General features: G+C 33.6%; 1 protein-coding gene across 1 annotated transcript in view; it reads right to left on the reverse strand.

Moving 5' to 3' along the window:
- Nucleotides 1–8,003: 8,003 nt before the first annotated feature.
- LOC106092767 (nuclear migration protein nudC) overlaps nt 8,004–15,533 on the reverse strand; it is a 108,341-nt gene continuing 100,811 nt past the window's right edge. The window contains exons 4-6 of the mRNA XM_059361101.1: nt 13,794–13,988; nt 13,482–13,684; nt 8,004–8,082 (exon numbers count right to left, since the gene is read on the reverse strand). Coding sequence (XP_059217084.1) covers nt 8,031–8,082; nt 13,482–13,684; nt 13,794–13,988 — 450 coding nt within the window. The 3' untranslated portion in view covers nt 8,004–8,030. The remainder of the gene's footprint in view (nt 8,083–13,481; nt 13,685–13,793; nt 13,989–15,533) is intronic.

Consider the following 15,533-nt stretch of genomic DNA (forward strand, 5'->3'; position numbering starts at 1 on the left):
AGAAGCTCTTTTAAGATGTAATCAGTCAAAATTTGTTTAAAATTGAAATAATTTCTTTAAAAAAAATAGCAAAAGTTTAGCAAAGTTTAATGACCTCTGGAACGAACTCACAGTTAAAACCATCAACTGACAAGATGACTGCTTTTGTTGATTATTGTAATAAATTCCATTTTGCATTTCCACCTCTCATGGACATTGAAGGAGTTGCAAATTTTTCAAAGATTGTATCATGTATTGGCGATGGATCATTTTGTGTAGAATTACTCATCGCCCAAACGATCTATGCAGGAGATAGCACCATATGCTTATGGGACTTTCCTTTTGTTTTAAAATTGTGTGCGAGTGTGTTTGTGTGTGTGTGCGAGTGCGAGTGCGAGTGTGTGTGTGTGTTTTTTAATAAATATAAATAATTAGATAACATTAATCACAGGAAGATAAATACGAAAATATTGATTTGTTGTGTCAGCTGCTATTAATTTAAAACCTATCATCATCACCATTATCATTATCATCAATGGCAGCAACAACAGCAGCAGATTTAGCATTGGCATCACCACAAACACCATCATTTTGATATTTAATCAACAAAGACATTTGATTGAATTTTGTTTTTGTGCGCTCTCCTTAGTTATAATCTTTTTAACTTTCACTGTTATTTCTTCTTCTTTGTTTTTTTTTTTTTTTGGTTTCATTTATGATTGTCCATCATAAATTTGCATTCGATGACAATGCCAAGATGAATGGCGATAATGTGGCTGTTTGCCAGACAAAGGCTCATCCTATTGATAAATGTTATGGGCATTTTGTACAACAAAACACAAATAAATGCAATATTAGTCATCGATGGGAAAAAATAAATTAAAATTGTATTTTAAGGGAACATACACAGAAAAAAAAATCGTAAGAAAATGTTCAATTAAATTTTTAATATATTGGTTGCCCAAAAAGTAATTGCGGATTTTTCATATAGTCGGCGTTGACAAATTTTTTCAACGGCTTGTGACTCTCTAATTGCATTCCTTCTTCTGTCAGTTATCAGCTGTTACTTTTAAAATAGTATATTTCATTAAAATTCATTCTAAATATTATTAAAAATGCATTTACTTTTTTTTTAAAAAAAATCCGCAATTACTTTTTGGGCAACCCAATTAACTTGTTTCCAATTATTTGATTCAATAATAATATGAGTTTTATACCCACCACCAAAGGATGGGGGTATATTCATTTTGTCATTCCATTTGCAACACATCGAAATATCCATTTGCGGCCCTATAAAAGATATACATTCTTGATCGCCATGTCCGTCCGCGTGTCCACCCATTTGTGCGTCCGTCTATCTGTTGAAATCACGCTCAGTCTTTAAAAATAGAGATATTGAGCTGAAACATTGCACAGATTGTCCATTAGCAGGTTAAGGCCTACGATGGGCTATATTGGACTATATTCTGATATAGCCCCCATAAAGACCGATCCGCCGATTTAAGGTGTTAGAGCCATAATTGACACATTAATTGTCCGATTTTGCTGGGATTTGGAACATTGAGTTGTGCTAGACCCTTCAACAGCCTTCTTCAATTTGGCCCAGATCGGTCCAGATTCGGACATAGCTTCTGTATAAACGAATCTCTCGATTTAAGGTGTTGGACCCATAAAAGGCGCATTTATTGTCCGATTTCACCGAAATTTGGGACAGTGAGTTGGGTTAAGCCCCTCGACATACTTCTGCAATATGGCACAGATCAGTGCAGATTTGGTTATAGCTGTCATATAGAACGAACTCTCGATTTAAGGATTTGGTTCCATAAAAGGCACATTTATTGTCCGATTTCACCGAAATTTGGGACAGTGAGTTGGGTTAAGCCCCTCGACATACTTCTGCAATATGGCACAGATCAATCCAGATTTGCATATAGCTATCATATAGACCGATCTCTCCAATTAAGGTTTTGGGCCCATAAAAGGCGCATTTATTGTCTGATTTCACCGAAATTTGGGACAGTGAGTTGGGTTAAGCCCCTCGACATATTTCTGCAATTTGGCCTAGATCGATCACGATTTGTATATAGTTGCCATGTAGAACGATCTCTCGATTTAAAATCTTGACCCCCCCCCATAAAAGACGCACTTATTATCCGATTTCGCTGAAATTTGACACAGCGACTAAGGTTTTTGGGTTTTTGAACGTCCGTGTCCTATATGGTTCATATCAGTCTATATTTGGATATAGCTGCCAAAAAAAAACCAATATTTTGTTCTACAAAATTGAACAACTGTGTCAAAATCGGTTGATTACCTGATATAGCTGCCTCATAAACCGACCTTGGGTCTTGACTTCTAGAGGGCGCAATTCTTATCCGATTTGGCTGAAATTTTTGCATGAAGTGTTCTAGCATGACTCCCAACAACTGGGACAAGTAGGTCTAAATAAGTCCATAACCTGATATAGCCGCTATATGAACCGAACTGCCGATGAGACTTCTTGAGCCTCTAGAGGGCGCAATTCCTATACGATTTTGCTGAAATTTTGCATGATGTGTTTCGTTATGACTTGCAACAACTATGCTTGGAATGGTTCAAATCGCTCAATAACCTGATATAGCTGATCTTGGGTCTTGACTTCTGCAGCCTCTAGAGGGCGCAATTCTTATCCCATTTTGTTTTATTTTGACTTCCAACAACTGTGTCAAGTATGGTCTTAATCGGTACATATCCTGATACAGCCGCCATATAAAACGATCTCCCTGTTCCAAGCATGGTCTAAATCGGTATATAACCTGACATAGCTGCCATATAGACCGATCTCCCAGTTTGACTTTTTGAAGCTTTTGGAGGGCACAGTTATTACTCGATTTGCATGAAATTTGGAGATGGTATTTTTCTATGACTTTTATTATTCTATTTGAAAAAGTCACTCAAAGAACTTGACAAATGCGATTTATAGTGGAGGGTATATAAGATTCGGCCCGGCCGAACTTTGCACGCTTTTGCTTGTTTCAATTACTTTTTTCGAAAACGGTGATTGATGCTTCATTTTCGTGATTGAAACAGACTAACTAACAAATTAATTGGGTCAATTAATTATTGTGATTAAACCGAATTTTGTGTATCTGGGTATTCACACACATTTATCCCGAAGGACACATCCCGAATAGGAAAAAGTAAAGTACAGTTAAACCTCGATTATCCGACCCGCTCGGGACCGAGCTTAGCACAGAAAATCGAAAAACAGAATTAACAGATTTTTTTTTAATGTCATTAATTGATTCCTTTCAATACCATACAGAGTTCTATGATGTTATATACATACATCGGTATCTATAGCGTTTTAAAATAAATATACTATATGTCATATATTGGGTTGCCCAAAAAGTAATTGCGGATTTTTCATATAGTCGGCGTTGACAAATTTTTTCACAGCTTGTGACTCTGTAATTGCATTCTTTCTTCCGTCAGTTATCAGCTGTTACTTTTAGCTTGCTTTAGAAAAAAAAGTGTAAAAAAAGTATATTTGATTAAAGTTCATTCTAAGTTTTATTAAAAATGCATTTACTTTCTTTTAAAAAAATCCGCAATTACTTTTTGGGCAACCCAATATAATTATTTATAGTACTTATGAAGTGTTATTTGTTTTTGAGCGTGTATTTTTTGTTTGCGTAGATTTATTTGTATGCGATGTACCTGCAGCATTACATCTGACTCTGAAATTTCTGGAATTAATAGAGGGAGCATTATTCTCGCACAGATAATAGAGGTGAAGAACGGTGAATAGAGGTTTAAAATCAAAAGCATAGCATGTCGGTTAGCTGGGGTAACCGGTTAATAGACACCCGGATAATCGAGGTTCAACTGTATCATAAATACCTTTGTTTGAAAAAGGATTGGTACTTGTCTCTGGCGTTTCAAAAATTCAATGAATGAAACAAGTTACCAGTATTTGGCGATTGACATGAATCTTTAAATTTGAAATAAAATAATTGATGTCATATTTAAAAACATTTATAGATCATCCGCACATTTGCTTCTGTGTTAAAGTCAGAAGAAGGAACAAGGTCCTGAAACAAAGGGTTCTTGCGGATCTCGACGTTAATAAATCCCCCGGCCCGGACAGTATATCAACACTTGTCCTTTGTAATTGTTCTTCAACGCTTGCTCGTCCACTATGCAACCTTTTCAAACTCTTGCTTACCGTGCGGGAGTTTTCCCGGCACGTTGGAAGGTTGCGAACGTTCAGCCCATCCCTAAAAAAGGTGGGGCGAACAGCACTGCGAATTACCGGCCAATTGCGCGCTCTCCTAGGTTATGGAGAGTATGGTTAACCATCATCTTGTCAAATACTTACGCGTCCAATGGCCTTCATAGCGACAGACAGTATGGGTTCCTCAGAAATCGCTCTACGGGAGACCTAATGGCATTTTTGTCGCAACGATGGAGTAAAGTCGTGGCTCTGGATATCTCCAAGGCATTTGATAGGGTTTGACACGGTACACTTTAATCAAAGCTTGTGGCTTTTGGAGTCGGTAATAACTTCGTTCGATTTATTTCGCGCTTTCTCAGATATCGCACTATACGAGTTGTTGTAGATGGGTTCTCATCAGATGAGTATACATTGACCGCGCAGGTGTGCCACAAGGCTCTGTCCTTTCCCCTATCCATCAGTTTGGTGAGAATAAGGTCGTGGCTCTGGATATCTCCAAGGCATTTGATAGAGTCTGGTACGGTGCACTTTTATCAAAGCTTGTGGCTTTTGGAGTCGGTAGTAATTACGTTCGATTTATATCGGGCTTTCTCAGAGATCACACTATACGAGTTGTTTTAGATGGGTTCTCATCCGATGAGCATAAATTGACCCAGGTCTATCCCAGGGCTTTGTCCTTTCCGCTTCCCTTTTTCTGATTTTCATTGACGATCTATTGGGTCAGACTTCGAATCCAGTCTACTCATTCGCCGATGACAGTAGCCTGTGGCATTCATATTCATTCGACCATAGGCCGAGTCTTCGAGAGATTGAGGACAAGAGGCGGGTTATGGATGATACACTCTGCCAGGATTTTTTGGCCATTTCCGAGTGGGGTCGAATGAATCGAGCAGATTTTAATATACGGAAGACTCAGTGCTGCTTGTTGTCACACAAACGATTCGCTGAACCATTACGATCATCTCTGTCTATCAACGGTATAGGGACAGTAGGATATCCAACTCTATTGCCTTTCTTGAACATCGTCGCAATGTGGGTTGTTTGACGCTGTTCTATCGGTACTTCCATGGTGTGTGTTTATCTGATATTCGTCTTCTTATTCCTGATGTCAGGATGTTTGTCAGAAATACTAGACATTCCAGGAACTCACACCCGTTTGTAATTGATTTGGCCAGCGGACCGGGCAATGCATTATAGAGAGAATTCTTATTTGGCCAAAACCGTTTGTATGTGGAATCGACTTCCTAGTAATGCAGGGGACATCCCCTGGGTGTTGGTTGATAACAGAGGAAGAACTTCTTTCTATACACTTTAATTTGTCTAAGCTTGTAGTCCAATGCAAATGCCCATGAACATTCCATCAAAGAACTGAGCCAAACTTCTCACAAATCAATGAGTGCTGTCCGATTCAATTTTAAGCTCAATGCTAACGGACCTCATTTTTATAGCCAAGTCCGAACGGCGTGCCGCAGAGCCACACCTCTTTGGGGGAAAAGTTTATACATGGCAAAGTAGCTCAGAAATGTCACCGCTGAAAAATGTTCTAATGTTTCTGCCAGGATTCGAACCAAGGCCTTCAGCGTCATAGGCGGACATGCTTACCTCTGTTGTTATACCCTCTACCTTAGGATGGGTGTATACTAATTTCGTCATTCTGTTTGTAACTATTCGAAATATTCGTCTGAGACCCCTAAAGTAGATGTCGATATAGCCAAGTCCGTCCGTCTGTGGATAGCACGCTAACTTCCAAAGGAGTAAAGCTAGCCACTTGAAATTTTGCACAAATACTTCTAATTAGTGTAGGTCGGTTGGTATTGTTAATGGGCCATTTCGTTCCATGTTTTGATATAGCTGACATATAAACCGATCTTGAGTCTTGATTTCTTGAGCCTCTAGAGTGCGCAATTCTTAACCGATTGGAATGAAATTTTGCACGACGTGTTTTGTGCTGATATCCAACAACTGCGCCAGGTATGGTTCAAATCGGTTCATAACCTGATATAGCTGCCATATAAACCGATCTTGGGTCTTGACTTCTTCAACCTCTAGAGGACGCAATTCTTATCCGATTGGAATGAAATTTTGCACGACGTGTTCAAATCGGTCCATAACCTGATATAGCTGCCATATAAACCGATCTTGGGTCTTGACTTCTTCAGCCTATAGAGGGCGTAATTCTTATCCGATTGGAATGAAATTTTGCACGACGTGTTTTGTGTTGATATCCAACAACTGTGCCCAGTATGTTTCAAATCGGTCCATAACCTGATATAGCTGTCATATAAACCGATCTTGGGTCTTGCCTTCTTGAGCCTCTAAAGGGCGCAATTCTTATCCGATTGGAATGAAATTTTTCACGACGTGTTTTGTTATGATATCCGATAACTGTTCCAAGTATGGTTCAAATCGGTTCATAACCTGATATAGCTGCCATATAAAGCGAGCTTGGGTCTTGACTTCTTGAGCTTCTAGAGGGCGCAATTCTATCCGATTTGGCTAAAATTTTGAAAGACGTATTTTTTTCTTACTTTCAACAACTATGTCAAATAATGTTCAAATCGGTTGATAACCTGATATAGCTGCCATATACAGCGATCTGGGATCTTGACTCCTTGAGCCTCTAGAGGTCGCAATTATTATCCGATTTGCCTGATATTTTGTACGACGGATCCTCTCTTGACCATCAACATACGTGTTTATTATGGTCTGAATCGGTCTATAGCCCGATACAGCTCCCATATAAATCGATCTCTCTATTTTACTTCTTGAGCCCCCAAAGGGCGCAATTCTTATTCGAATTGGCTGACACTTACACAGGTCTCCAACATATAATTTAATTGTGGTCCAAACCGGACCATATCTTGATATCGCTCTAATAGCAGAGCAAATCTTTTCTTACATCCTTTTTTTGCCTAAGAAGAGATGCCGGGAAAAGAACTCGACAAATGCGATCCATGGTGGAGGGTATATAAGATTCGGCCCGGCATTGTTTGGCATGTTTCATTTCTTTACATGTCTTCCCGATCTCCATATTCCACCACGTTTTTCAAAATATTTTGTTATAAAATGTTTCCGTTTAGTTTATTTGTTGTTGTTTTTTTTAACCACATTGAAATGTTATTGTTGTTGTAGAGGAATATTATACACTGAGGCGGCAGTCCTTGACCATGAAATATTGGGTTGCCGAAAAAGTAATTGCGGATTTTTTAAAAGAAAGTAAATGCATTTTTAATAAAACTTAGAATGAACTTTAATCAAACATACTTTTTTTACACTTTTTTTCTAAAGCAAGCTAAAAGTAACAGCTGATAACTGACAGAAGAAAGAATGCAATTACAGAGTCAGAAGCTATGAAAAAATTTGTCAACGCCGACTATATGAAAAATCCGCAATTACTTTTTGGGCAACCCAATATTTCATCGGTTCAATCCAGTACCTACAACCGCCTTTCAAAGGATTAACCCACATTTAAATAAAAAAAAATTATTTTCATTTTAATATACATTTTATTTAAAAATAATATTTTGTAGTTTTTTTTTAAGTAAAAATTTTATTTTTATTATTTTTTCAAGTATAAAGAAATGCTAAAAGTATAGAACTAAGAATATAATGGTCTGCAAAAGACAGATGGAGGAAAAGATGAAAAAAACATACCCAAATAGTTTGGTTTGATAAAAAATCATAAGGAGGCATTTAAATACATAAAAATACAGTGAAGAGATAAATATCCTTCATCATGCTCACATAACACGAACCATATGGTCATAGGGCTATTTCAAGGAAATTAAGGACATTTGTTAGAATTGTGTTTGTCTAAACCGCACAAAGTTGATACTTAGTTAAATTTGCATTTCGAGAAATCTAATTCGGGATGTTGTTTCTTAAACCTGAAATGAGAGAAGAAGAAAACAATGCATTGTAAGATCAGAAGATTTAATTGAAATGTTGTTTCTGTAGAAACTTTTATTCAATGAGGAAAATGAAAATTTCACTGAATAATTGTCTTTAAAGAAGATCCACTAGGATTTACCAAAATATTGTCTTTGAAGAAAACCACCTGGCACGGTGAGCTTCGCATTCGACATGGTCCAAATTTGAAAACTTATCATAATCGTATTAAGTCCTCAAATACCTTTCATTAGAATTCCAAATTTTTTTTATTTCTTTTTTTTTCTATCAGCCAACACGAAGGGGATGTCCCCTATGAATGCATCACATTGCGTTGGTGAATAGAAATTAGGATTGGAGGGAGGGGAAATGAGTAGATCGGATTCGATGTCTGACTCAACAGATCGTTGATGAAAAAAGGAAAAAGAGAAGGAAAAAGGACAGAGCCCTGGGGTAGACCTGCGGTCAATTTTTGCTCATTGGATGAGAACCCATCCATAACGACTCGTTTAGTGCGATCTCTGAGAAAGCTCGAAATAAATCGACACCAAATGCAACAAGCTTTGATAGTGGTGCTAGATCCTATCAAATGCCTTGGAGATATCCAGAGCCACAACCTTACTCTCACTCTCAGGTGGATTGAGCGACTACAACGTTTCGACAGAAATGCCAAATTTCAGTGAAATTTTCTCTAAAGACAAAATTTCAGTGAAATTTTTTCTAAAGACAAATTTTCAGTGAAATTTTCTCTAAAGACAAAATTTCAGTGAAATTTTCTCTAAAGACAAAATTTCAGTGAAATTTTCTCTAAAGACAAAATTTCAGTGAAATTTTTTCTAAAGACAAAATTTCAGTGAAATTTTCTCTAAAGACAAAATTTCAGTGAAATTTTCTCTAAAGACAAAATTTCAGTGAAATTTTTTCTAAAGACAAAATTTCAGTGAAATTTTCTCTAAAGACAAAATTTCAGTGAAATAATCTCGGAATTTTCTCTAAAGACAAAATTTTTGTCTTTAGTTTGTCTTTAGAGAAAATTTCAGTGAAATTTTTTCTTTAGAGAAAATTTCACGGAAATTTTTTCTTTAGAGAAAATTTCACTGAAATTTTTTCTTTAGAGAAAATTTCACTGAAATCTTTTCTTTAGAGAAAATTTCACTGAAATCTTTTCTTTAGAGAAAATTTCACTGAAATCTTTTCTTTAGAGAAAATTTCATTTTTTTGTCTTTAGAAAAAATTTCACTAAAATTTTGTTTAGAAAAAATTTCACTGAAATTTTGTTTTTACAAAAAAATTCACTGAAATTTTGTCTTTAGAGAAAATTTCACTGAAATTTTGTCTTTAGAAAAAATTTCACTGAAATTTTGTCTTTAGAAAAAATTTCACTGAAATTTTGTCTTTAGAAAAAATTTCACTGAAATTTTGTCTTTAGAAAAAATTTCACTGAAATTTTGTCTTTAGAAAAAATTTCACTGAAATTTTGTCTTTAGAAAAAATTTCACTGAAATTTTGTCTTTAGAAAAAATTTCACTGAAATTTTGTCTTTAGAAAAAATTTCACTGAAATTTTGTCTTTAGAAAAAATTTCACTGAAATTTTGCCTTTAGAAAAAATTTCACTGAAATTTTGTCTTTATAAAAAATTTCACTGAAATTTTGTCTTTAGAGAAAATTTCACTGAAATTTTGCCTTTAGAGAAAATTTCACTGAAATTTTGTCTTTAGAGAAAATTTTACTGAAATTTTGTCTTTAGAGAAAATTTCACTGAAATTTTGTCTTTAGAGAAAATTTCACTGAAATTTTGTCTTTAGAGAAAATTTCACTGAAATTTTGTCTTTAGAGAAAATTTCACTGAAATTTTGTCTTTAGAGAAAATTTCACTGAAATTTTGTCTTTAGAGAAAATTTCACTGAAATTTTGTCTTTAGAGAAAATTTCACTGAAATTTTGTCTTTAGAGAAAATTTCACTAAAATTTTGTCTTTAGAGAAAATTTCACTGAAATTTTGTCTTTAGAGAAAATTTCACTGAAATTTTGTCTTTAGAGAAAATTTCACTGAAATTTTTTCTTTAAAGAAAATTTCACTGAAATTTTGTCTTTAGAGAAAATTTCGTTGAAATTTTGCCTTTAGAGAAAATTTCATTGAAATTTTGTCTTTAGAGAAAATTTCATTGAAATTTTGTCTTTAGAGAAAATTTCACTGAAATTTTGTCTTTAGAGAAAATTTCACTGAAATTTTGTCCTAAGAGAAAATTTCACTGAAATGTTGTCTTTAGAGAAAATTTCACTGTAATTTTGTCTTTAGAGAAAATTTCACTGTAATTTTGTCTTTAGAGAAAATTTCACTGAAATTTTGTTTTTAGTGAAAATTTTCACTGAAATTTTGTCTTTAGAAAAAATTTCACTGAAATTTTGCCTTTAGAGAAAATTTCACTGAAATTTTGCCTTTAGAGAAAATTTCACTGAAATTTTGCCTTTAGAGAAAATTTCACTGAAAGTTTGTCTTTAGAGAAAATTTCACTGAAATTTTTTCTTTAGAGAAAATTTCACTGAAATTTTGTCCTAAGAGAAAATTTCACTGAAATTTTGTCTTTAGAGAAAATTTCACTGTAATTTTGTCTTTAGAGAAAATTTCACTGAAATTTTGTCTTTAGAGAAAATTTTACTGAAATTTTGTCTTTAGATAAAATTTCACTAAAATTTTTTCTTTAGAGAAAATTTCACTGACATTTTTTCTTTAAAGAAAATTTCACTGAAATTTTGTCTTTAGAAAAAATTTCACTGAAATTTTGTCTTTAGAGAAAATTTCACTGAAATTTTGTCTTTAGAGAAAATTTCGTTGAAATTTTGCCTTTAGAGAAAATTTCATTGAAATTTTGTCCTTAGAGAAAATTTCATTGAAATTTTGTCTTTAGAGAAAGTTTCATTGAATTTTTGTCTTTAGAGAAAATTTCACTGAAATTTTGTCCTAAGAGAAAATTTCACTGAAATTTTCTCTAAAGACAAAATTTCAGTGAAATTTTTTCTAAAGACAAAATTTCAGTGAAATTTTTTCTAAAGACAAAATTTCAGTGAATTTTTTTTTTGTCTTTTGTCTTTTCTCTAAAGGCAAAAATTTCATAAAATTTCACTGAAATTTTGTCTTTAGAGAAAATTTCACTGAAATTTTGTCTTTAGAGAAAATTACACTGAAATTTTGTCTTTAGAGAAAATTTCATTTAAAATTTTGTCTTTAGAGAAAATTTCATTTAAAATTTTGTCTTCAGAGAAAATTTCACTGAAATTTTGTCTTTAGAGAAAATTTCACTGAAATTTTGTCTTTAGAGAAAATTTCACTGAAATTTTGTCTTTAGAGAAAATTTCACTGAAATTTTGTCTTTAGAGAAAATTTCACTGAAATTTTGTCTTTAGAGAAAATTTCACTGAAATTTTGTCTTTAGAGAAAATTTCACTGAAATTTTGTCTTTAGAGAAAATTTCACTGAAATTTTGTCTTTAGAGAAAATTTCACTGAAATTTTGTCTTTAGAGAAAATTTCACTAAAATTTTGTCTTTAGAGAAAATTTCACTGAAATTTTGTCTTTAGAGAAAATTTCACTGAAATTTTTTCTTTAAAGAAAATTTCACTGAAATTTTGTCTTTAGAGAAAATTTCGTTGAAATTTTGCCTTTAGAGAAAATTTCATTGAAATTTTGTCTTTAGAGAAAATTTCATTGAAATTTTGTCTTTAGAGAAAATTTCACTGAAATTTTGTCTTTAGAGAAAATTTCACTGAAATTTTGTCCTAAGAGAAAATTTCACTGAAATTTTGTCTTTAGAGAAAATTTCACTGTAATTTTGTCTTTAGAGAAAATTTCACTGAAATTTTGTTTTTAGTGAAAATTTTCACTGAAATTTTGTCTTTAGAAAAAATTTCACTGAAATTTTGCCTTTAGAGAAAATTTCACTGAAATTTTGCCTTTAGAGAAAATTTCACTGAAATTTTGCCTTTAGAGAAAATTTCACTGAAAGTTTGTCTTTAGAGAAAATTTCACTGAAATTTTTTCTTTAGAGAAAATTTCACTGAAATTTTGTCCTAAGAGAAAATTTCACTGAAATTTTGTCTTTAGAGAAAATTTCACTGTAATTTTGTCTTTAGAGAAAATTTCACTGAAATTTTGTCTTTAGAGAAAATTTTACTGAAATTTTGTCTTTAGATAAAATTTCACTAAAATTTTTTCTTTAGAGAAAATTTCACTGACATTTTTTCTTTAAAGAAAATTTCACTGAAATTTTGTCTTTAGAAAAAATTTCACTGAAATTTTGTCTTTAGAGAAAATTTCACTGAAATTTTGTCTTTAGAGAAAATTTCGTTGAAATTTTGCCTTTAGAGAAAATTTCATTGAAATTTTGTCCTTAGAGAAAATTTCATTGAAATTTTGTCTTTAGAGAAAGTTTCATTGAAATTTTGTCTTTAGAGAAAATTTCACTGAAATTTTGTCCTAAGAGAAAATTTCACTGAAATTTTCTCTAAAGACAAAATTTCAGTGAAATTTTTTCTAAAGACAAAATTTCAGTGAAATTTTTTCTAAAGACAAAATTTCAGTGAATTTTTTTTTTTGTCTTTTGTCTTTTCTCTAAAGGCAAAAATTTCATAAAATTTCACTGAAATTTTGTCTTTAGAGAAAATTTCACTGAAATTTTGTCTTTAGAGAAAATTACACTGAAATTTTGTCTTTAGAGAAAATTACACTGAAATTTTGTCTTTAGAGAAAATTTCATTTAAAATTTTGTCTTTAGAGAAAATTTCATTTAAAATTTTGTCTTCAGAGAAAATTTCACTGAAATTTTGTCTTTAGAGAAAATTTCACTGAAATTTTGTCTTTAGAGAAAATTTCACTGAAATTTTGTCTTTAGAGAAAATTTCACTGAAATTTTGTCTTTAGAGAAAATTTCACTGAAATTTTGTCTTTAGAGAAAATTTCACTGAAATTTTGTCTTTAGAGAAAATTTCACTGAAATTTTGTCTTTAGAGAAAATTTCACAGAAATTGTGTCTTTGAAATTCAGAATCAAAATTAAATCAAAATTCTGATTTAATATCTCTATCGCTCAAGAGGGTCATTTATTAGCAAACGAAACTGACAGTTCAGACAGACCTCCATAAATATTCATAACAACTAGTTTCACTTTTGTTATTAACACAGCAAGCAAGCCATAATGGTCTTTGTATAAGAAGTTTGCTAAGGCAAACTTAATGCGTTGTTACACAATTCCTCGTGAGATGGGTGGGAAAGTTCTGGCAATTCGCTGTAGGCCATTCTAGGTGATCTTCTTATCTATGAGTGTAGCATCTACAATTTGGCATGCTTGGCGGCATAACAATGAAATTAGCATTAGAACTATAATCAAAAAGTATCCACTTACTGTTCCATAATCTCCATTTTCTTGCGATCATCGCTGGTGGGCAGGCCCATTTCCTTTTGCCTCTGATCGTACATCATTTTCTCCACCAAACTGCGAGTCTCGCCCTCCAAGTCGGATAGTTTAGAGGGTTCGGGATTGATTTTACGCGTAGAAATGGGTGGATCGGTCATTACCAAACGATCCCACCAATTCATTTTGTTAACCTGTGGAACAACAAAAAACACAACAAAGAGAATACAAATTAATTTCACACTTTTAATTATCAAGTCTTGGGAAATGGTTTTTGGAGTTTTCAGTTTTTCAACATCATACCTTCTCCAAAGTTATTTGCACTGTCTTGCTGTCTTGTAAAACCCACACAGAGTCCTCAACTTTGACTTCGGCACACAACTGGCCGTTGATAATGGGCTCGTGACCTTTAAGGCCCACCTTGAGTGTCTTCTTTTGTATGTCCACCACCAAATCACGAGCTCTCAGATTGAATGTTACCGTAAATGGAATTTTAAGCTGCAAAGAAGTCGCAAAAAAATGGAAAATTTTTATTTTAGCTAGTTCCACTACTTGCTGGGGAATCTTTTGTTTAGTTTCATATAAATCTTAGAAAGGCTGTGATGAAGCTGCCTTCCCACAAATGTTAAATATCATATATTCTTGGCTTTTCATTTTCATGTACTATGGTTAATAATAACTGAAATCTTTGTCTTAAACATCGTCATCGTCATCGCCATCATCATCATCGTCATCATCAGTGTCGCCAATCAACGTTGTTGTGTTGGGCAACATTGTTTCGAACCTTGACAAGATTAAAATTGAAATGGAATTGGATGTGTTCACTTGAGTTGTAACTTGAACATAATCTTTGGCTCGGTAGTATTATGGCATTATGGGTTGCGGTTTAGAAGTCGCCCTGACAGTTGTTGGCTTTATGTATGCTATAAAAAGAATAATAATTCTAAAAATGTAAAAGTATAATTTCGATTTTTTTCTGAACATATTCTCTGCTTATGAACAAAGTTTAGGAACGGTTTAATAATGCAGTTAATATGAAATTTTTTCAAAAGAAAAATTATGAAGACTAAAGGTGAAGTCCTATTTCCAAAAACGCTCAAATGATGTATAATATGATTGGGAAAATATGGGAATCAAATTAAAGTTATTTGGGAGTAGACTTCGAGTTTGCTATCCACATTGGGGGCTAAGTGTCTTGGGGGCCGCCCTAACCCAAAACACCACCACCAACGCTAATATGTAAGATAATCGATGCAACATAGAGTTAGAATGAAAGGACTTTGGCAGTAAAGTTCGAAATGTTTAGTGGGTCGCCCAGTAAGTTAAACTCATATAAACTCATATGAAAGATCTTTAAGTGTAGAAAACGATTTTGTTATCAATAATAGTGAAAAATGAAGAGTACCTCAGCGCACCCCATCTCAAGCCCTAAAAAGCGATCAAGATATGTGTAACTCAAACTAAAACTATTCGGGAATGGACTAAGTATTCCTTACCGAACGAAAAATCCCATGAAGTACCTATGGATCGTTTTGATATCGGTCTTAAACTCGAGATATCAACCTATACGGAGGCTATACCTAAATATGGCCTGATCTGCATCATACCCTAAAACAGTGAAGGGCAAATACACCTACTCCACCCTGCTGGAAGTTTGGGGTAAATTCACCCCTATTAATATAAATCACCGGTCATATCGCCAGTCATTTTAGTCCATTGCGTGGCTGCTTTGAGGTATTTTTCTTTTCGCAGAATACACCGGTGAAAACACCAGTGAAAACACCGGTATAAATGTCTCTATATGGGGGACAGTTCGTTTTTTCATAAGTACTCATTAGTTATCTCTGGTGCTTTTCTTGTTGTACACGCATCGCATTATAAACAAGTAAAAAGGCGTTAAGTTCGGCCGGGCCGAACTTTGGATACCCACCACCTCGAGTATATATGTAAACCACCTTTCATCAAAATTCGGTGAAAATTTCATACCTTATACTCATATACCTCATACCGATCTAAACTAAAGCCGAACATAAGTCGCTGTGT

This window comes from Stomoxys calcitrans, chromosome 1 (genome assembly GCF_963082655.1).
Source record: "Stomoxys calcitrans chromosome 1, idStoCalc2.1, whole genome shotgun sequence".
Classification (NCBI taxonomy): domain Eukaryota; kingdom Metazoa; phylum Arthropoda; class Insecta; order Diptera; family Muscidae; genus Stomoxys; species Stomoxys calcitrans.